This window comes from Electrophorus electricus, chromosome 14 (genome assembly GCF_013358815.1).
Source record: "Electrophorus electricus isolate fEleEle1 chromosome 14, fEleEle1.pri, whole genome shotgun sequence".
NCBI lineage: Eukaryota > Metazoa > Chordata > Actinopteri > Gymnotiformes > Gymnotidae > Electrophorus > Electrophorus electricus.
In genome coordinates this window covers 16659766-16682223 of record NC_049548.1, presented here as the reverse complement: position 1 = coordinate 16682223, position 22458 = coordinate 16659766, and the positions used below count along the sequence as shown (strand labels likewise).

At 38.6% G+C, this 22458-nt stretch overlaps 1 protein-coding gene across 5 annotated transcripts in view; it reads right to left on the bottom strand.

Annotated features, from left to right (window-relative positions):
* Window positions 1-22458, bottom strand: part of scn4aa (sodium channel, voltage-gated, type IV, alpha, a) — a 28851-nt gene that overhangs the window by 5568 nt on the left and 825 nt on the right. For 3 of the 5 annotated variants that reach the window (XM_035533257.1, XM_035533255.1, XM_035533258.1), the window contains exons 2-17: window positions 12107-12401; window positions 11841-11959; window positions 11542-11631; window positions 10619-10747; window positions 9802-9893; window positions 9111-9335; window positions 8926-8989; window positions 8596-8737; window positions 8303-8503; window positions 7967-8113; window positions 6638-6752; window positions 5795-6033; window positions 5433-5606; window positions 4833-5189; window positions 431-835; window positions 132-282 (exon numbers count right to left, since the gene is read on the bottom strand). In XM_035533257.1, the coding sequence (XP_035389150.1) occupies window positions 132-282; window positions 431-835; window positions 4833-5189; window positions 5433-5606; window positions 5795-6033; window positions 6638-6752; window positions 7967-8113; window positions 8303-8503; window positions 8596-8737; window positions 8926-8989; window positions 9111-9335; window positions 9802-9893; window positions 10619-10747; window positions 11542-11631; window positions 11841-11959; window positions 12107-12352 (2896 nt within the window). In that variant the 5' untranslated portion in view covers window positions 12353-12401. Of the gene's footprint in view, window positions 1-131; window positions 283-430; window positions 836-4832; window positions 5190-5432; window positions 5607-5794; window positions 6034-6637; window positions 6753-7966; window positions 8114-8302; window positions 8504-8595; window positions 8738-8925; window positions 8990-9110; window positions 9336-9801; window positions 9894-10618; window positions 10748-11541; window positions 11632-11840; window positions 11960-12106; window positions 12402-17121; window positions 17223-22458 lie in introns of those variants that run through there. The other 2 variants (XM_035533256.1, XM_027027435.2) reach the window with 2 other exon arrangements.

Sequence of the window (22458 nt, the reverse complement as noted above, 5' to 3'; positions counted from 1 at the left end):
AGTTTTTAGATAGCTTTCACTAAGGAACAACCATCCTTGGGTGTGTTTATAGTGCTCACATAGTATGCTTAGATTCAACAAACAATGTTGGGGAGAAAACAAGAGAAAGATGCTGCCACGATACTACTCACTTTCTGTAAAACATGCTTCTGGATCTTTGGACTCTAGTTCCTCTGGCTCCTCTTCTTCTTCTTCTTCTTCTTCCTTGGCCAGGGGATCTTGTTCTGAAGGACTATAGTCCACTGTACTACAAACTGAAGAGTCTTCATCATTAAGAGCATGCTGATCCAAAGACAGAGAGAGGGAGAGGGAGTGAGACAGAGACAGAAATAGTGAGGTAGTGGGTAATCCTTGCAAAGGAGAAGGAAATGAAAGAATATAAGCACAAAGAATGTTAAAGAGATTCAGGAAATGAGTTTGATCCTAGCACCTTCTTTTTGTTTGTGTCCTCTTCATCTGATGAATCCACTAACCCTTCTTCTTCGATCTCTGACTCCCCCTTTACAATGGGTAGATTCAGAGTTGGAGACTCTACACAGTTGGTTATCCCATCTACAATCTTCTCACCATCGAGGTAGTTTAAGGGCAAAGTATCCTTTTTGCCCTCATTGTCTCCTTCTTCTCCTACCACATCATCACTGGGGGGCTTCTTGCCCTGGATCCACAGTACCAGAGCCTGGACTGTGCCAGTGATGAAGATCTTCACCCAGTTTTTTGCCCTACTAATGCGCTCAGAGGCAACCTGGAGGCTGTTAACTTCATCATCTTCTTCAATTGAACTGAGATTGTCGCTGCTGAATGAGCTTAGAAGCAAGGCAAGGAAAAGGTTCAGCATCTGAAAGAACAATAACAAGAGAGCATAGTTCAGAGAATTTCACTTATGAGCATGCAGCCATCCAGATTTGAGCTCTATTGTGCATGTTCTGGTTAGTGACAGACTGGACTTTTCATTAATTCCAAAGCAGCAGAAACATGCCAGCAGCATTTCACAAACTGGCCAGAGTTCACAGGTCCCACAGAAATGAAAACTAATCTTGTTCAATCATAAATGTTATACATAAGGGTATTAGGTTTGTGTCATATGTGTCATGAGCAAGCATTAATAAATATTATATTGTCAACAGACTCATTGGAGAGATAGTATGTTTAGTTTTTAAACTCAGCAAGATCTCATCCCAGTTCCTGTCTCCTGCTTGATCTATAGAACATACAGTAGCATGGGGAGGCTGGTGCAGGACCTAGCTGAGTGAGATTAAAATCAGATATAGAGAAATTGCAGAGAACATGAGTAAAGGTGTAAGCACACTTGCATATTTGAAATGTGGCCTTCAAGGAGGCAGGGACAACTCAGTAGTTAAGACCATGGTATAGTCACCACCATTGTCAAGTTGTCTCTAAGCAAGGCCCTAAACTATCAGTTGCTTAAAATTGAACTCTGTCACAATTGTAAGTTGCTTTAGATAAATGTGTCTACTAAATATATCTTTAGCCAGCTTGCCACTGTGCTTTTTGTTTATCTTTATAAAGGTTAAAGACTATCACAGAATGTGGAGCCACCAGAAGAGAATGCAGTGTGTACACCAGCCTGGAATGACATCCTGTGGTTCCAGACCACTGCTCTAGCAGCAGCAGAAACTTTGGTTACCTCACCATCTGTGTGTACAGCCTCTCTGTGAGCTCTGCCACCTAGGCTATATCTCTGCGATGCTGCATGTTGCTCACTTCCAGCCATTAAGCTATTCCCACTCCCCAAACCACATCACCCCAGGTCTCATATGGCTGATGACTTTGTCACAGACCTTCAGATTGGGGGGTGGGGTGGGGGTTAGTTCACCTGGCAAGTGTGGTGGGAATTCTTGGAGAAACTCAATTGGATGGTTACCTTCACCTCAGTCTACCATCCACAACCCAACAGGCAGCCTCAACCTCTCAGAGGTCATCAGAATCTATCTAGGAAGGTTCTGTAGTGATAAATGGGCAGTGGTAGCTAGGTGGTTATGGTACTTGCTGAGTAATTGGAAAGTGACCAGTTCAAACCCTACCTTGGTTGCCACTGTTGGGTCCCTTAGCAAGGCCCTTAAACCTGAGTTGCTCAGGTTGTTCTCAGTCACAACTATAAGTTGCTTTGGATAAGTGTCATGTAAAGCTTTGCTAAATGTTTACAGTATCTTAGAATGAGCTCTTTATATCCACATAGGGAGTGATTCCTCTTCTGATAGAGACCACCATGTTACATTGCCATGTTTCTACAGCAGCCCATAATGGACAAACTAATCTCTTGCACTAGACAATGTCTTTTGTGTTTTAAAATTGAGACCTTTCCCAGGTGTAAATCACTGATGAGTGACAAATATTTTCAGAGTAACATAAAAGTTGCCTGTTCCCTGCTCTTGCCTGTTCTCTATTTCTTCTCTTCTCTCAAATTACAAAATGTAATTTGTAATTTTTTTAGTAATTTGATTGCTATAGTTAGAACATAGCTATGTGAATAACTTTCACTCTGCGTACAGAGAAAAAAAAACACTCTCTCACAATCAGACTAAACATAAAAAACCATTACTTCACTAATGTTACTTTGTATTAGCATGAAAAGTGGCTACCTACCATTAGGAATAAAATGCTACCACAATGTGGAATAAGTAATAATAATACTTATCTTACATGGAAGCTATAACTTGTTTTTACAGACAAAATTTAAAATATCTATCTACAGTAGCCTCATGATTTAACTTATTACCACTTGATTCATGCATTTTGGACTTGATGGCCAGCATAAGTTCTACTACAAGCTTGGAAAGGGAAGGACATTCAGTATCTTGCAAGTTGCAGCCTCACCACTAGATCTTACATACTGCCAGAGTCTTTATTGTCATTATATGTGAGTATAACAATTTCGTAAGTGTCAGTTAGTTTAGAATGAGGAACCCCATGTCATTACCAGGTAAAGAAAGTCATAATTTATTATTACAGTCTCATTCAATTTATATTGGTTTCCTATTATTAACTTCTTTAGGTAATACAAATTATTAGTTCCCATTATTCCTTAACAGATCTGGCATATCTTGCTGATTTTTTAAAATCATTACAGCCCATAAAGAGTAAAAAAAAAAAGTGTTGGTGGTAACCCTACTCTCAAAAAGTAAATGTAATTCTACTAATGAAGCATAGAAATTAACTTAAGTAATTAAATTAATTCTACTTAGTACAGGATTACACCCTATCTGATAATTTCAGAAGTAATCCAGACAGTACTGTTTGAAGAACACATGTTTTTGGTCTAGAAAACAGTGTCAAGTTATATAGCCTGATATAACAAGAGATAACATTTTTAAAGATCTTGAAATATAGGCTCTCAGAATTGTTTATTATAAGAATTAGCATGGAGTGGGTTGTTGGCAGCTTCCTGTTGAATTGGGAGCCTTATGGACTTTTCTTGTTGAAGAAGTCTGAGAACATATTAGTAATGAATACTTGAGGAATATAAGCATCATAAATTACATAATCTTTTGTTAACATAGATGCTTTACTTTTGATTACATGACAAGTTTGAACAATGATCCGAACATAACAGTAGGGTATTATCAAAAATAGGATATATAGCTTACTTGGTTATGAAGGTTATCTATTACCACTTTGGCTGGAAATATTGTAAGCGCATGCTACCAGTATAAGATCTAATGACAGAGTCTGTATTTCTCTGAAATTCAAAGCAGATATGAAATCACCAGCAACTTTATAGCTCACTCGGTACAGTCCAATATTTCTGATCTATACAGAAGAGAACAAAAGGAGGGGCTGTACATGAGCCATGCAATTTCTACATACAGCACACCAACACATACCCCATGTCAGTATCTGCACTATTAGCGAGATTATGCAATTATGCATGGAAGTTAAAGGTTTAATTGATGTGTCATGCTGTGTGGAGCAAAGAGTCCTATCAGATCTCCAGCCTCTGCTGCTATGCTTCTCAGCTGTCTGTGTTTGTTCCACACTTGTCACAGCTCTCACTCAAGCTGGGTCTTAGCTCACTGCCAAGGTCAAAACCATTGTTTGCTGCATGAAGTCATATGACTTAAATTAAACATGCACATGGGAAATAGCATTGGTTCTCCAGTAGACAGTGCACATGGAAGCAGTCAGATCAGCATGTATACATGTGTGTGTTTGCATATGATGTGACATAATAAGATCTTTTATTTGATGTTATACTGCACTCTACAGTCAAAACTGTAAGAACCTACCTTAGCAGAAGCAATATATGCCTTATTGTGTATCCTCATCTATCATCTTGATGAAACCAGAATATTCTCATGACATATCTTGGTCAATAGCACAGTGGAACAAATCACTTATTACATAAGGTGTAATATGAACCTCTTTTTATCTCCTTCTGGTGGTATAATCAGAATAAAAAACTCTTACATAGTCCACAGAGCCATTATGGTAAAAAGCTTGAGTTATGCTAATAATTTTGGCTACACTGATGACAGGGAGACAATCACAATGACAGGCTGTTGTGCTAGTTTTCATTTTCTGTTATTGATCTGCTAGGCTTTACAAAAGCTGTTTTACTCATTTATAGCTTGACACTAACAATGAAGGACATGCCCCTATTTTCCTTGACAGCCTATGCTAACCATACATATCATAATGCATAAAGCAGAGACAGGTCAGTGTGAAATTTCACAGGATGAAATTATGGTAAAGCTAAGAAGGTAGGAAAAATTGATCCTACATATGCTTTTGGCTGATTTCCAGATCACTAGCCTACCATCCCATTTTTTGTCCATACACTAAAATTACTGGTGACCATGACAGAGTGTACTTACCACCAGGTTCCCAATGATTATGACCATCATGTAGACGGCGAGGCACATAGGAACTCCGCCCACCTCCATGCAGTCCCACATGGTCTCAATCCACTCGCCACACAAGGCACGGAACACAATCAGGAAGGAGTGGAAGAAGTCATTCATGTGCCAGCGGGGCAGCTCACAGTCATCAGAGATCTTGCACACGTACTCCTTGTAGTTCTTTCCGAACAGCTGAAAGCCCACCAAGGCGAAGATGAAGACGATAATGGCCAGCACAATGGTCAGGTTGCCCAGAGCGCCCACCGAGTTGCAGATTATCTTGATCAGAATGTTGAGCGTGGGCCAGGACTTGGCCAATTTGAAGATACGCAGCTATCTCCAGCGTAGCCAGCAAGGACACAAAAACACACACATATATACATAAATAGAAACAAAGCAAAAAAAACAAACAAACTACTAACAGAGATCCACAGAAAAGATACATACACTCCAATAGCAAGAGACAATAGAAAACACAGAAGACACCTATCACACACAACATCAACTTAATCGCCAGAATAAAAACAGGAACAGAAAGTGTTTTTCTAACATAATGGGCTTCTGATTCAGGCTTACCAAACGTAAGGATCTGAGCACAGACATTCCTTGCATATTGGATAGTCCAAGCTCCAACAGACTGAGACTGACAATGATGCTGTCAAATATGTTCCACGTCTGCTGGAAGTAGTAGTAGGGGTCCAAGGCAATGATCTTCAACACCATTTCAGCCGCAAAGATAGTGGTAAACACCTGATGGCACAAAATAAGTAGTGGCTTAAAAATAAGGTTTGAATTTTTTTTCAACAAACTTGGCTTTAAAAAAGACACTATATAAATTAAAATATTATTATTATCATCATTATTATTTTTGTTTTTATCATTTGCAATTTTTAAAATGAAAATATGGAAAAGCAAGCATTTGACAGTGCAATGCATACCAGGTTTCCTGCACTGAGCAGACTCTGAAAGCTTTCGTTCATGGGGTGGTGCTCTATAGACATGAACAGTGTATTCAATATGATGCAAAGAGTGATAAACAGGTCAGTGAAAGGATCCATCATCACAAAATGGACCCATTTCTTGAGGAACACCCAGGGGCCGCAGCAGTTCCACTTAAAGACGAAGCCAGCGAACTTATACCAGACTGGAGGACAAGGCCTCCGGGCTGCCTCCAGGTCTGAGGAAAGAGTGAGAAAGTTCAGCAAATGCTCAACATTAAACATGTGACTTTTATTCTTTTGTCTCCTCACCATTCACTACGTTTGGAAAATCTAAAAAATACTCATAACATTAATTTATTTACAAACTTCATCAATGTGCTCATACTGAGTCTTACCACAATACTGCAGATTACCCAGTGAAAATAAGAGGACAAATGACACAAGCCACAAGATGAGTCTAAACTCATAACTACAAATGAAATGGTCTGAAGCTGAGCACCACCATGGGTATGGACTTTTGTCACATACAATATGCTCAACCTCTACTTACACTTAAAGGGTGATAACTATACTAATCGCACTACTACTACTACTACTACTATTACTACTACTACTACTACTAATAACAATAATAATAATAATAATAATAAGAAGAAGAAGAAGAAGAAGAAGAAGAAGAAGAAGAAGAAGAAGAACTGAAAGCATGTGCAATGTATTTTATTAATATGCTAACTTGTCTCCAATAGCCTTTTGTTTAGTGGTGAACGGAGCTAGCGTTAGGAGCACTGCAAGCCTACAAGGACTGTATAAGTAATGGAATCTAATTAGTAATGTATGTACCTTCCAAAGTGAACACACTCATAGTACTGGCAGCCTTATGCTTCAGGCTTGGCTTGTCTACGCTATGCTTGGAGTCCATGGACTTACTGTCTGACCTTTGTTCTTCAGTTGATAACTGGAGAGAAAAATCATACATTGCAGATTGGTGAAACACTCCGCAAAGTATTAAATACTGAAAATTAAAAAAAAAGAACATTTAGCAGGAAATTTATTTATTAATATATTAATGTATTAATATAAAATTCATGCATTAATTTATAATACTAAAGAAATAAATACATTTAGAATACTAAATAAATCAATATAATTTATTTATTACTAGCCCAAACCATATAAAAAGGGAAAAAAAGTTTTTACAGCTATAGCAAGAATGCCATAGAAAACAAAATAAACAAACACCATAGCAAACCTATAGTAAACAAATAAACAAACAAAAACTATAGCAAACTCATAGTAAACCAAACAAACAAATCTGTTAGAAAAACCCTCCAAACGTTTTGTATGAAAAATATTTATAAACATTATTATCATTATCAACACCATATAATAATACTAGCAATATAATATGACCAATTAAAACAGAAATAGGCCTTAAAGGAGCAGGAGACCTTAGATATGCAATGGAATTTTATTTACACCAAAATTAGAAAAATACATACCAGAAGCAAAGGCAACACCAAACCAACATTAAAAACAACCCCATGCCTTGCTTCACATGATGAGCTTTGGAACTCTCATCGCCTCCTTCCTGGAGTCGCGGTTCCCACAGCAAAATGTTTTTCATGCTCGGTTTTCATTTTGTTCCTGGTTTTTCTCCTGGTTCTGTTGGCTCCACCTCATTGTTTAATGCCCCACCTGTCATCTGTTTCACCAATTCCTAGTTTATTTCATCATTAGCTCTGTTATTAAGCCCTTTGTTTTGTATGTATGTTTTCTTTTGAATGTGCTCCCTGTTCCTACCTAGGGGGAGTTTGTTATCATTCTATGGTTTCACTAGTCTGCTCATTGTTGTTCAGTTTTACTGTATGGTTTCTTTTTGGTTAGTTTCCTTCGGGGTTCCATCTAGCTTGTGTGCTGCTCATCTTCATTTGGTAGTATGCCTGTTAGTTCTGGTTCTGTCATTTTAATGAAGAACTTTATGCCCTTATGTCAAGTCCTGCCTGACTCGATGTCATGCTGTTTATCAAATTTACTATAAAGCAGAAGTGAACAAACCAAGCTAAAATCATACATTCCTAAAGTAATTCCTAAACTAAATTCCTAGAAGTTTATATGTGATATGTACAACAATGGACTGGTCACACATGCAGGTCACAAATCCCACTTTACCTTTACACTAGATGGCTCTCTGATATTGGCCAGCGGGAAGGCCTTTCCATTACATTCCTTTATGGCGTCATCCCCATCATCTGTTATCTCTGCCTCTTGGTTTTGAGTTAACTGACTGGCTAAAGATGCCTTCCTCTCATCATTTATCTGCAAATAAACAACAACAACAAAAAAAGAATCTATGACACATCGTTAGCAAGACAGACTAAGAATAATCTAATAAAGAGATGATATGAACAGATATGTACTATGCCATACTGTACAGTCATTCTGCATGTAGTTGTATGTTAATGTCCCTCTAGCACCTCTACCTCTGTGGTGTTGTAGTCACCTGACCTGTTCCTGTTGGATCCTGAGCTGTTCCACTGCTCTCTGAAACTCAGCTTCTTTCTCTTGAGCCTCAGCCAGTGTTGCCTGATTCTGCTCCTCATATGCCATAGCAACTACAGCCAGGATTAGGTTGATAAGATAGAAGGAACCCAGGAATATGACCATGATGAAGAACACCATGTAGCTCTTCCCAGCAGCACGGAGAGTCTAAAGAAAATGTGCATTAGTAACTGCCAGAATTTCCCCCATTATAGTTCATGTTTAGTTTAATGAACCCATAAACTTATACATTGACAGACCATCTGATAGAGGTTCTCCCAGTAGTCTTGAAGCATGAGCCTAAAGAGGCACAGGAAAGTCCAGGCAAAGTTGTCATAGTTTGTGTAGCCGTAGTTTGGGTTCCGCCCAGCCTTCATACACGTATAGCCTTCTGGACACTTTCTGTCAAAACAGCAGCTATATCAAAGCAGCTGAACCTTGATTCTACTCTTAGTTATTATTCTTTAGCCTCATATTACATTATATTACATTGCAAAAAGAAATCATATTCATTTTTATAATGTTACAAATGTTACATTAATTTATCAAATCGAGCATTTAAAAAATCTTCATCTGGATGGTAAACTTACCCAGCATCAGAATTGTTGCCACATAGTAAGGCATCCAAAGCACCATCGAGAAAGTACTGATTTTCTGTAAAAATAAGTATGTAAAATGCACCTGATACACTGTTGAGTAAATTATGTGTGACCAGGAAAGCTGTTTTAGTAACCAAACCAAGAAAGAGCTGTTGAACTCTTGGACCTGAAGTCACCTTCATTTTCAATGTAGGCTGTAAAGTCAAAAGTGGTGTTGTAGGCAGATTCATAATCGAGGGTAACGTTAGAGATGGGCCAGCGAATGCACTTGTGTCGTAGGTTCCCCATGAACAGCTGCATCCCGGCGAGGGTGAACACAGCCAGAGAGAAGACGGTCAGGATCACCACGTCACCCATCTGCTTCATCGACTCGATCAAAGCTCTGACAATAGTTTTCAGTCCTGATGTGAAGAAGAATGAGGGGAAAAAAAGCAAAACCGGAAGAAAATGGGAATCAGGGGGTCATGGGGAGGGCATGTGAAATACTGGGACATGTAAATGAAAGTGGGCGCTCAATATTGGGTTTTACGAGTGAGGACCATGGCTTTAGTCAGTGTGAAGTGAATGCCTAACTCTAAAGGAGGAAAACAAATTGGTCTGGAGTTCAGGGCAGCTGGAGTTCAAGGCAGCTTCTGATTGGTGCTAAAACATGTAGAGAGCCAAAAACTCACAGAGAACAGATGGGAATGATAGGAAATAGATGGGATGATGGGAAATAGAGGGGATGATTGGAAATAGAGGGGCTGATGGCACACAGAATTCGTTATACATTACAGAATGGAGGAGTCTCAGGTCTTTCTCCTAGGCTTTCTCCCTAACCTCCATTTTAAAATGAATTTAAAACAAAAAGGCAGAAATGGAACATACCAGGAAAAATAGTGATTGTCTTGAGAGCTCGGAGCACACGGAATGTCCTAAGTGCTGACACGTTTCCAAGGTCAATAAACTCTGTGATATACCTGAAAGCAGCAGACACATAAATGTTCACTGAAATCCAACAAAGTAGTGATGAGATACAACTCATCAAACATAGACGACATCCGACAATGAGGCACATTAACACCATATTCTTCCAATTTAAAACAGGGGAAATGAAGTCTAATGTTGGAAATTTGTTACAAATATATGCAGAGACAGAAAGATGCCTTGAAATAATTTGTGCAATCATGCCACTTACTATTTCTAGTGTCCTATAACAAATCTCTAACTCCCTGATGAGCAACAGTACACATCTTAAATCTAAATTTAGAAATCAATATTGTCCAAAAAAAAAAAGTTTAAAAAACCATGAAGAGCTCAGCACTTTAAAAGTGTGTTGTTTTAGTTGATTTGATTCCACTTAAATGGGGTCGTTGCTGATGTAAATATATCTTTTAATGAATGGTATATTTAGATCTGTCTACAACGTCAGTCAAATGGCAGCATTAGCTGACTAACATCGAGAAGGTGCCTGAAGAGTTTCACTTATGCAAATATCACAAAAGACTGGGTCTGAATTCCCAAGATAAATCAAATCAAATTCAAACTCCAGAGATGAGGTCAGAGCTCTGAAGAGTACACTCACCACAGAGTTTGTGTGCAAAACCCACCTTTACACAAGATTTAAACAGGGTAAGACATATGTATAAGACATATACTTATTCAGGAAAAACTGGGATGAGTTCTGAGTGGGTAAAATACTCACGCCATGGTGACCACCGAGAAATCCAGCCAGTTCCATGGATCACGAAGGAATGTAAAATGTCCAATACAGAAGCCTCTGGATAGGACTTTGACTATTACTTCAAAGGTATATATACCTGTAAAAGTATATCTAGAAGTAGTTGAAAATCAGACATTATTAGTACATTTGTAATCTATGATAATACAATATTAATCATAATGATAAACAAATTTGAAAATCAAGCAAACTGTGTTTCTAGATGCAAAACACAGCTTAGACACAATACCCCTAGTGACCTGAACATTTCTGCAGGAGTAAGTTTACGCCAGTCCTTCATAATATGTGGAAGGTCTTCTGGCATGTTTAATTACAAATTTTCCCCTGGTGTTAAGTGTAAAACCTTACATTTTGCATCTTCTGTTTAAAAAAAGTGAAGATATAAGCAACTACTGCAACCACACAAAATTAAATTGCATAGCATCAAGTTTGTCTGGATCATATTCTCAGGTAACTAACAATGACCAAAAGAGGCAGCAGAGACATCAGCAAAAGATGAGCACTTGAAAAGTTATACAGAATGTCTTAATGACATCTTGTTGCTGCTTCAAAATTCAGTTAAAATCTACTCCAAGCTCAAATAAAACTGGACAGGCAATTTAAAGTGACAGACTGCAATGACTACATTCAATGTTGGATTAGTTTTTAAATAGCATATAATAACATTTTTGCATGTAAAAATTGTTGCAAGTATTCCACATTTTTGATAAGAAAATCACTTAGGTATTAAATTAAAATGCTGCACCTGTTGAAGTGGTGAAAGCTACACCTGGTGAAAAAGTGAAAGCTACAAATGATGAAGTCGTGAAAGCTACACCTGGTGAAATGGTGAATGCTACACCTGTCATTTCTCACTTTCAGTGAAAGATGCAAAGATAAGCACTTACTCCACAATTTTACTCCAGGCAGGAGGGTTGCTTATAGTCATGAATATGCAGTTAGAGAAGATGGTGAACATGATGAAAAAATTAAATGCCTTAATAAAGGGTCAAGGTTAAAAATGAATAGATATAGAGATTAACATTGCCTTAATCTCTCAGTAGGGCTAAACTGTATGGGCTAAAACATAAAACATCACATTACAAAACAAACATGCCATACATTTTGCATCAGTAATGCTAAATATTTAAATGGTGTTTAATAAAGAAAATTAAGCTGTTTTCTGTTGATTATTGAAAAAGGATATGAGTTTACAAAAACCCGAATGGCTCCTCTTCTGATAGGGTTAAACGGACTGAAGATGTACAAAGCTCGTTCTGCATTGAATCTGTTGATTATGTTTCCCTTGCTAATCACAATAAATGTCTGCAAAAATGATAACACAGTTGAATGAACAAATGGAGACCAATGATCTTTTTATAGCATGCCTGTAGCTGTTTTTAACGTCAGTTCAATTCAATTGGCCAGTTTTAGTTTTTTAGGTTTTTTTTCATGCAGAATTCTGACACTGACTTTCTGAGTTTTGTAGAAGGGGTCAAGATCCTCCAGTGGGATGTTGAGCAGGTCCTCTGGTGGGTCTCCATATATCATGGGCAGAGGTTTCCCCGCCTCCAGGTCAATTCTAGGTGTTGACTCCGGCTCCTTCTTCTCTAACGTACAACTTTTCTTCAGCTCAGTGAACGCCTCAATCTCCTCCAGTGAATCTGGGGTGAAGCGGCGAAACATTTCGGGGCGTGCGGAAGAGAACTTGCGAGCCATCTTCGCATCGCGGAAAGATATCACCTCAGAGTGGAATCTCTATCCGAAGCTGAGGGGAGAGCAAGAACAAGCAATTTGTCAGCACATTATATAAAACATGGCTAAAACTGAAATTTGAGAAGAAAGTCAACATTGTTACAAAGAAACATTGCCAAAAACCTACAGAATAAGAAAAGATACAGAATGCTGATGTCATATATGAATTTATTTATGTTTTTATTTTACATCATATTTTTCAAAACAAACAAAATGATCATCAACCTGTTAAACAAATAATCAATTAGACTAATAAAGCAAACCAAAAAAAAAAAATATATATATAGCAATTTTCATATTCAAAGCATAGTATCATTCCCAATTTATTATTAAGCTGAGAAACTACAAATGCCAAGAGCAACAAATGTCCTTTCAGGTTTTTGTAATGGTCAGCTTAATAATCACGATGGCTATGATCAGTGGTAAAGAAAGCTACTTCACTCAATGAAGACAAATAATATAGTCAGTGATATTAGTGTTTGGCCAACACTAATATGTGTGATTTTTAATTTTTTTTACTTAACCTGTAAATACCAAAAAGAGTTTATTTCAATATTATCAGTGTAATTAGATGAATGTTGTTATTTGGAGTATTGTTTACAAAGAAATATCAAAATTAACCTAGAAAAATGGTATTATTGTTATGCCACCCTTTTCCCCGATTCGCTACAACTCTCAGAATTCCAACTATAACCTGGAGGAACACCAAACCAATCCGCACCATCTCACACGTTGCTTATCACTGGGCTATTAACTACACTATTAACTCTCTTCAGTTTCTATACCATTGTTTTTATCTTAGGCCTTTTAGATTTGTCTGCATGTATGCATGATTTACTGGTTTTTGTCTTGGACTGTTCTATGACACTGTTTTTGATGCTCCCTGGTGTTGGTATTGTTCTGGGTCTGACCCTCACACATCTTTTTACTATACTTTGGATTGTCCCTCTCAAAATAAAACTCCAATCTGGAGGATTCTTAAATATTACTATTGTGTATTATTGCCATATTTCCTTAGGGCACATGCTGGAAAAGATGAAGACCAGTATTTATACACTGTGATGTACCAGATGTGGTGATCAAATGCAGTGACTGTATTTAAAGGGGCGTGGAGCCTGTTGGTAATATAACATCTCCATATTGCATTTAGCTGTCAGGCCTCCAACACAAGCACTCCGCTCTGCCACACAACTGTAGGAATGCCTGACTATGGGGCTAAAGGAGGACCCACTACAGTATTAGGGACAAACAGTAATCTAGGAGACAACAGAACTCAACCTCATGGCACAGATGGGGCTTGCTTGTAAGACTTGTAATGCCCCTTTGATTTGACAGCCATTGGAACTTATTTTTATTAGCTCATGATGCCTAGCTCCACCCTGTTTCTGTCCCAATCCCATGATTCAGCACTATCTGAAGTAAATAAAAAGCTACAAACTATAAAACTATAAAAATGTAGAAGTTAAAGAACCATAGCTGTGAGGTACCTTTGTAACATATAGCCACTGGCACCAGCCTGGCCCCTCTGAAGTTCAAATATCAGCACAGTGTAGCATGATGGCTTGGTGGTTAGCATGTTTTCCTCTCAGGGTTTTGGGATTTGGTTTTGAGTTCCTATCTGGTTGGAGTTTCCATGTTCTCCCTGTGTCTGTGTGGGTTGCCTCTGGAGTCTCTGGTTTCCTCCCACAGCCCAAAAACATGGAGGTTAAGTTGATTAGATATTCTAAATTGTCCTGTATGAATGCGACCTGTGTGTAAGTATATATAGATATGTATAGATATATGTGAATGTGTGCAAGTATGTCCAGTGATGGTTGGAGCTCTGTCCTGGTCTTAACCTCCTCCCATTTCCCTGCACCCAGTGCAGTGCCCCAGGGGGATATGGTTTCTGAGAGTACTCTGTGCACAAATTGGCTGCGACTTCTCATTGGTGTGTGAGTGATTGTAAAAGCTGATATCTCTGTGTAAAAAAAAAATGACTTTGAGTATGAGAAAAGTGCTATGTAAATAGTAATAAATAGCTGGCAACTGCAACAGTCAGGTATTTATTGTGTTCCATTAAGTGTGCTAACTACATCTTTTACATTTCAGCATACTCTTGAGGTCCAAGGGAATATTTCCAGATAATGTGCATTGGAGTCGAATATGTGTTTATGGCAAACTTACCAAAGTGTAATTTCTGCTGTAGAATTTAAAAAACATGAGCTGTAAATACTGGCATGAGGTTGTCTTCCTTCCAAGACTCATTCAATTATCCCTATCCAACCCTTCTGTAACACCCCTTGATGAAATCTTTGACCATAGAGACCAATATAAAGTGTTGATATATTGCTGTAGGGCAGGACAGGCTGCATAACACACATATGTCACACTCTCCTGAGGTTCATAAACCTGCTAGGCCCTTCATGGCTACTGCAGCTGAGGTTACCTGGCACTTACAACCACTTCACATTAAAGATATTTGTGTTAACAGTCCATTAAAAACAAATGGAGCCTATGCTACTGCTGAAACTGTATAACTTGACAGCTCGATGGTTTCCACATTATATGTGCATTGTGCGTGAGTACTGGAGATTTCTTGACTAAAACATTGCAGCTGTTCGGATGTCAACACTGTAGTACAGCATTGTTACAATCCAGTTTTGACTCTGTTTGGCTTCAGTTACATTCAGGAGTGTAATAATGAACAAAAACAAAATATTTTACTGCTATTTCTGTCTGCAAAAAGTTAGAGTTTCTGACTGAATAAAGTTACTAAAATGTAGCATCATACTCTAATATTTTGAAATTCATAGCCATTCTTTGATGGCAAAAGAACAAATATTTCACATTACATTGCATCTTTTGGGGAGGACACAGCATATTTAGTCAAGTAAAGAATAGAAAAGAATGATGGTAAAAAGAAAATCTTAGCAGAACGGTTTTCATGTATAAAAGAAAATGCAGCAAGTTATTCCTGGAGAGAGTCTGTTTAGAAGGGTTTCACTGAGACAGTGACAGTTTCATGCGCACGTGTACGACCTGGAATCTGGGGTCCGAAGGCACACCGAAGCCACCGTCCACACCCAAACGAGAACTGAGGGACCAGGGTGCCAACACACTTGCTATCCGGTACCCACACAAAACCCCCACAGACATCACATACATCTACAAGCAGATACAGAGGCCATGAGCCATTATGGCAGGGAGTCAGATTACAGCAGCCCCAAAACCAGTGACACCTTATACAAAGGTATGGGCATTGCCGCCAACCTCCCATCTGAACCAACCCACTACACCACTGAGTATCATTAAAAAAGCCCACTGATTCTTCCTTGACAAGCTCCCATTCTATCATCTTCGTCACTGCTAGCTGGAAATGTGCAATGCAATTCTCTGGCTTCTTGTGCCTCTCCCACTCTCAGTGTGTCAAAGATCACAAGTCTCAAGCCATTTTCCCACCGCTATTAGACTTCACCACGCCATTCTTGGAAGCACCATTAAGAAGGCATCTAGATTCTCTTCACAGCACAGGACAGGAAGTCCCAATGGTGACCTCATTCTCTGTTTTAAAATATGCATGCCAATGGCTTAATATCTTCAAAGTTTTATTGGAGGCAATTCTGTATATTGAGCACATGGAGACTAATGGCATTATTCTAGTATATTCATCAAATAAAACCCTGTGCTAATTATTCTGCTCATGGCAAACATCTAAGAATTTTAGATTTTGTGTGGATGGTCTTAAAGGAAAGTCCTTAATTATAATGGTGGGAAGAGTTGCCAGGTTTTTGAGATAAATGTTTTCCCAGTCTGCTTTAGATGAATCCCATCTAAAATCACAGATAACAGCATGTGCTGTTATTCACAACAATAATGAAGTCAGAACAAAATGATGACATATTAATATTTAGAACTGTATTGATTTGGACTATACAAATTATAATGTTTGATATCAAGCACCCCAGACAAACATTTTACTCATATCACACTATTAAACTAAACAGAAAACCTTTGGATGTTCTTCTTGAGAAAATACAAAGGAAGAAAGGATCTCCTTTCACTGACATACAACTTCAAAAATCCATTATTGTCCACTATTGTCCATTATTCTTAATTTCCACTTCAAATAAACATCCATTATTTCTGCCTATGTGCCTCTGTTCTAAGTGTATGAACAAGAGAGCATAAACAATAGTCTTATTTCTGTGCCCAGGTGACATTAGACAGAAGGTTTCCTTGCCCATTTTCTCATGGGATCGTATGCTATGCCTCTATTTGCCCTCTCACAGTTCTGTCAACTCAGTTCAACAATGCCCTCTTGCCTTTTTAGGGAACTACCAAAACAAATAACCTCTCCCGCCCAGATCATTAGTAGTATAAAGATGACAATGCACAGTGAGTGGTAACTGACATTCAGATGTTAGTATAATTATACAGTTTCTATAAATCCATGGGGATGGCAAAACTCAATTATTGTGAGCAGCTCAGATAAAATCATATAAGTGTTGAAAAAATCTTCATGTTGCACATATACACAACTATATTAGACACTGTCTCAAATATAAGTTTACCAATATCATGCAGACTTATAATGCATAACTGCTGCACTAGAAATGACACAGAAAAGTCCATGTTTTTCATAACCATTTTTAAATGAATGACTGGAACTGGCTGGAGCTATAATAATAATAATAATAATAATAATAATAATAATAATAATTTAAAAGCAAATCATAACATTCATGGCTTACCATGTTTTGTCTGTGGGTGCTTGAAAAAAAATATTTTTCTCTGTCTAGATGTCAGCCCTGAAATAGCAGTTCCTTCCTGAACATGTATCCAGATGACTGAGAAGTTAGAAACTTCACCTATTCTAACATTAGATCATGTGTCACTGCCAGTAAACAGATGGTAACCAGACGGTCTGGTTTCTGGACATTGTATTTTACTTTGGAATGAAATACAGTACTATATGTTTAGTTGTGATAGAAACATCTCATCTTTTAGCAGAAATTCTGACCTAAAGTTTGAATGCCCAAATAATCTGTTCTAGCCTTGTTGTATGTTAGCTAAGAGTTTTAAGATAGCTAAAGCTCATTTTACACCAGTATTTTTATTGTGACTGTATGCACATAGATTACTGCAGTGAGTTACATCTGCCATCAAACAGCAAGCATCGCAGAGTAGCTGTGAATCTGCGCACTGCTTCTGATGTAAAATGGGCTCAAGGGTTTAGGCTAGGTAGGGGTTCTAAACTGGGTTGTGACTGCTAACAAGGTTTTAACCATGACATTAAAGTGAAGACATCTACTTTAACATATGTCATCTACAATGTATTTTAATGAGTGAATTTGAGTCTGTTCATTCTGTCCCCCTATGCGGGACCAGGGTTAAAGCCCCTCTGGACAAATACTCTATTCCATAACAATAAGAGTCCTTGGGCAAAACTCCTAACACAACATTTGCCTACCCAATAAGATACTTGAAATTGTTACTCTGGATAAGAGTGTTTGACAAATGTGTAAAACATAACTGAACTTACACTGGAAGGGTACAAGCTATTATTTGTATGATCTCACATAATGTAGTAATAGAAACATGGTGTAACGCCAAGAAATCCTGAAAATCAGTAATCTAAAATGCATAATATGTGTATTTGAGCATTTATATATGTATATCCAAAGAATATTCCAGGTATATATATATTGTAGTGTATTGTAGTAAAAGACGTAGTCAAAGTCATGGACACATGATGTACCCATGTATACTTTTCTGAAAACCAATTGAAAATGCCATTTTAACAAGGCAGATGCACAATTCACATGTAGGAATCTAGTATAATACAGATTACAATACACACTTTGGCCACTGCACATGTATAATTATGTCTAACTTGTTATTACATTCCTCTTGTGTTAGACTAAAGCCTAAAAGTCATTTATTTGGAGTGTAGGTAAAGTTGATTATAAGGAGATTATTTTTGTCTCATTCATGCTGTAACCCACCCACAAAGTGACTTTATTTGTTTTATTAATTAAAAAAATAGTATTTATATTCAGACACATTCCCCAGGCAAACAGTCTGTTCGCAGTGTGTAGGTCAGAGAACTGTACTGCAGTGTGTAGGTCAGAGAACTGTACTGCAGTGTGTAGGTCAGAGAACTGTACTGCAGTGTGTAGATCAGAGAACTGTACTGCAGTGTGTAGGTCAGAGAACTGTACTGCAGTGTGTAGGTCAGAGAACTGTACTGCAGTGTGTAGGTCAGAGAACTGTACTGCAGTGTGTAGATCAGAGAAGTACTGTACTTCTTCTCCTTCTAGGTCACATGCATATGCAGTTTAACACCATGAGAGCAGAAAGGTCAGGTGGCTGCTCATAGGAACTTGCATCCAGTGCGTAAACTACATTCACTGTATTTACTTCATAAAGACCTGCATATTGTGTCTGAATATATTATTTCTTTATTTCAGTCTGTATTGGATTTGCAAGTGAGAGAGGCATCAAAAGAGGGTGTGTGGAAATCCGTCATGAAGCTGTAATGGACCAAGCATTACTGGACATTACAGCGCTGGTCTCAACTGACACAAAAACCTCTGCTAACCAGCGGCATCACAGTAAGACTGTTCCATAGGGGGAAATCAACATTATATATGGGACTCTCACATATAGTCTCAAACACAATTCTGCGCAACAATAATAGAACCCGAGCTGCAGCTCATTTTTTTGTTATCTTCCTGAATGGCCATTCACGCTGTCCTCTTTGATTTATACACAATTGAAAATTTGTATTAAGCTCTAAAATAATAGTTACCAAATTGAAACTATACTGCTGTCTTTGGTGTGTGTGTGTAGTTGAGGTGGACTAAGAGTACTCCACAGCTGAAAAAACCCATGAGAGAGAAATAAAAATTAATTTAAAATCAGAACCCTGGACATCCCTAGATGACAGATAGTGATACTAGACCCTGTAGATGAATTTTTCAGTCGCCATATTCCTACATGTCACCACTGGGTTACACATGGACAAAAGCGACATCGCAAAAAAATGAGCCCAACCCTCAGAGAATCACTATCATCTCTGTTTGAGAATTTTTAGGCCTTGTTAAGGCACTATACAAACTTCATGGGTTTACCTTCTGTATGATCTATATGATATGATCTATAGCTATATGATCTTCTATATGATCAAGGGGCAGGGGTACTGGAATAGTAATCAGAAGGTTGCTGGTTCAAGTACCACCATTGTCAAGTCAACACTGTTGGGCTGAGAAGCAGTGTGACTAATGGTTGCATAAAGAGTGTGTACATGACTGACTAATTGTGGTGACTGAGAATTCTGAACTTATAAAAAATGGTCATAAACCAAATATCACCATTAAAAGAAAGCCAAATCCCATACATTTTAGAAACCCTGACCAGACACATATTTATATCCATGAAAAAGAGGATGTATGGTACCCTAACTTTGCACAGCCCATGAAAGAGCTCTGGGGACCAGGAGCCATTGGGGACTGTTGAGAGATCAGAAAGAGGGCATTGTAACCTTTGTGTACTTTATTACAATTTTGAATATCTCTGCATCTCATACACTGTAGTGCAGCTTGGATTGGTCACCCAGTTACGGTTAATGCTCTTTCTGTGTTTCAAACTTCTATGAATGAAGTACTATGTCATATGATTGATCAGTGTGTTGTTGTCTACATGGATGATAGTTTGGTAAACTCACATTTATTGGAAGATCACCAACAATGTATTTGAAAAATCCCCCAATGACTGTTCATCAATTAAACATCATACAGTCATACATAGAATTTCAGAGATTTTTGGGTTTTGCAAATGTTTTAGTTCAGTAGTGGGACCTTTCACCTTTTTGTTATGAGGCAAGTATAGGAATTTACAGTGAAATGAGGACATCAGTGTAGCATTTGAGCCCTTAAATAAAAAAAAAATTTTCTGCTCCCATTCTGAAACACCCAGATCCTGTAACACAGCGAATAATCCCATAAAGAGGGGATGCATGAGTCCCAAAAGTGTATTTGGGGAGTGTGGGTAAACCCCAAAACAAGAGAGATAATATTACCCACCTGGTGCAGGATTCAAACTGGGAAGCAGGTACCTCATACACCAGGTTAAACCCACTTAGATACAGTGGTGGTAAAGTGGTTGTACACATGAGAGGTGTATTGAAGACAACGGGCCATGATTACTTATCCAGGCACAATGACTTTATAGGCACAACTGCTTCTCCCCAAGAAAGGAAAAGGATGAATCAAGAGCTCCTTTGACACACCAAACTGGGAACCAACAGGATGGTAAAGCAGAGCTCTAACAGCTGAACTATGGAGGATGGCGCAGCACTAGCAATGGCTCCTTCCTCTGAAGCCAAAATGGGAAGAAAGGCAGAAAAAGGAAACTTCACCCCAGGAAATCAAAAAATAATAAAGGGGGATAAAGCCCCCCACAGAAAAATTGGAAAGAGCACTTAGAGAATACCAATTACTGCCAAAAAATTTACCATGGTACACACACCAAGGATTCATAAAGGGTAGCATTTGCAAAGCCATTATACAGTATTAGGAAGTGGCCACCTGTAGACAATCACGCTGCTTATTGCTAATTAATTTGCAGTGCATGGTCTCCCTCTGGTGGCACCAGGCCAGTGCTGCAGGCAGCCTGTTACAGATCCATCTTTACTGTATGTGGTTAAAGTAGATGCTTCAGTTTCAGGAGCTGGGAAATTCTATCTCAAAGATCTTGTTCTAAGCTTCACCTTTTTCTTTTCCTATAAGCTGTTGAAGTACTGCTGAAAGTCATTATGATGTGAGAAATGCAAATGTTGCTATGAAGAATGGAGACATTGGCTGGAGCGTTTTCTTTATCCATTTTTTGTATAGACATACCATAGACAAGCACTTTAGTTCCTTTTTCCACTCATTTCAATTTACCAGTCATAATTCTGCATACTAGTCATCAGGTAACCACGGTGTTAAATACATCACCCACACAACACAAGACTGCCCAAGAGGCAGTCACAAGAGGCATAGCAGCTATGAAACCATTTTGACATGTGCTAGTAACTTGACTATTAAACTGTCTTCTCTGCAGGCCTTTCCAGCCTTCCTGCTGCATCAAATGTTCTCTCCCAAATGCAGCACCTCCGCTGACTTGGTGCATGGGTCATATGGGTCCTGCTCCAAACCAAGTAATGGCTTATATCTATGTGGCTATGCTGTGTGTACAATGCCAGTTGTAGTTGCCGAAGCCCTTTCTCTGCTCTACTCCTTGACTCAAGCTGCCAAGCTGGTTGCTTTGATTCACACGTGCACCTTGTTCAAGGACAAGTCTGTCACAATTTACACACATAGCTGTGCATTAGCATTGCTCATGGATTCAAATGAGTCTGGTCACAAAGAGGGTTTAAGGCAGCAGACATTACATTCTACTCTCATTGCAGAATTGTTCAGGCTTGTATGCATCTTGGTCATTTAGCAATTGCCAAGATAAAACGACATGACACTCCCAACTGTGTGCAATGAAGCAGGGGGTAGCTATTTAGCTGATTCAACAGCGGAGCATGCTGGCAAAGAGAACTCAGGCTGTGTAACATGGAGCGATCATGAGGCAGATGCATAGTCCAGAGTCCAGGAGGTCAGGAGGTGCGGCCGCTTTCAGCGGCGGTGGATCTGGGAGGTGTGGTAATGCACAGATGCACAGAGTCCCCTCACGCATGCAAGGTTCAACAATCGGACTCATTTGTTCAGCAAGCAAAAATGCTTGCTTCATCTTGACCATCCTGCTATGATGTCTAGCAAATGCATTGTAATCAGCCCAGAAAATGTAAAAAAAATGTATCAGAAATCATTACCCCTAGTCTTCCCATCTTAGCAATTATTTCGCAGGAGTGCATGCAAGTGAACAGAGGTGCCAGTAGCAAAGTAGAAATGTGCAAAAGCTTTATAATTTGGCAATGGAGGTGTGGTCAAATATTACCTGCAGAGCAGAGAGCCTTGATCTAGCAGGAGATTAAAATAGGGCACACCTGTGTCTAGTTTTGTTTATCCTACACTCTTTGTTTCTCCAGTAGGTTA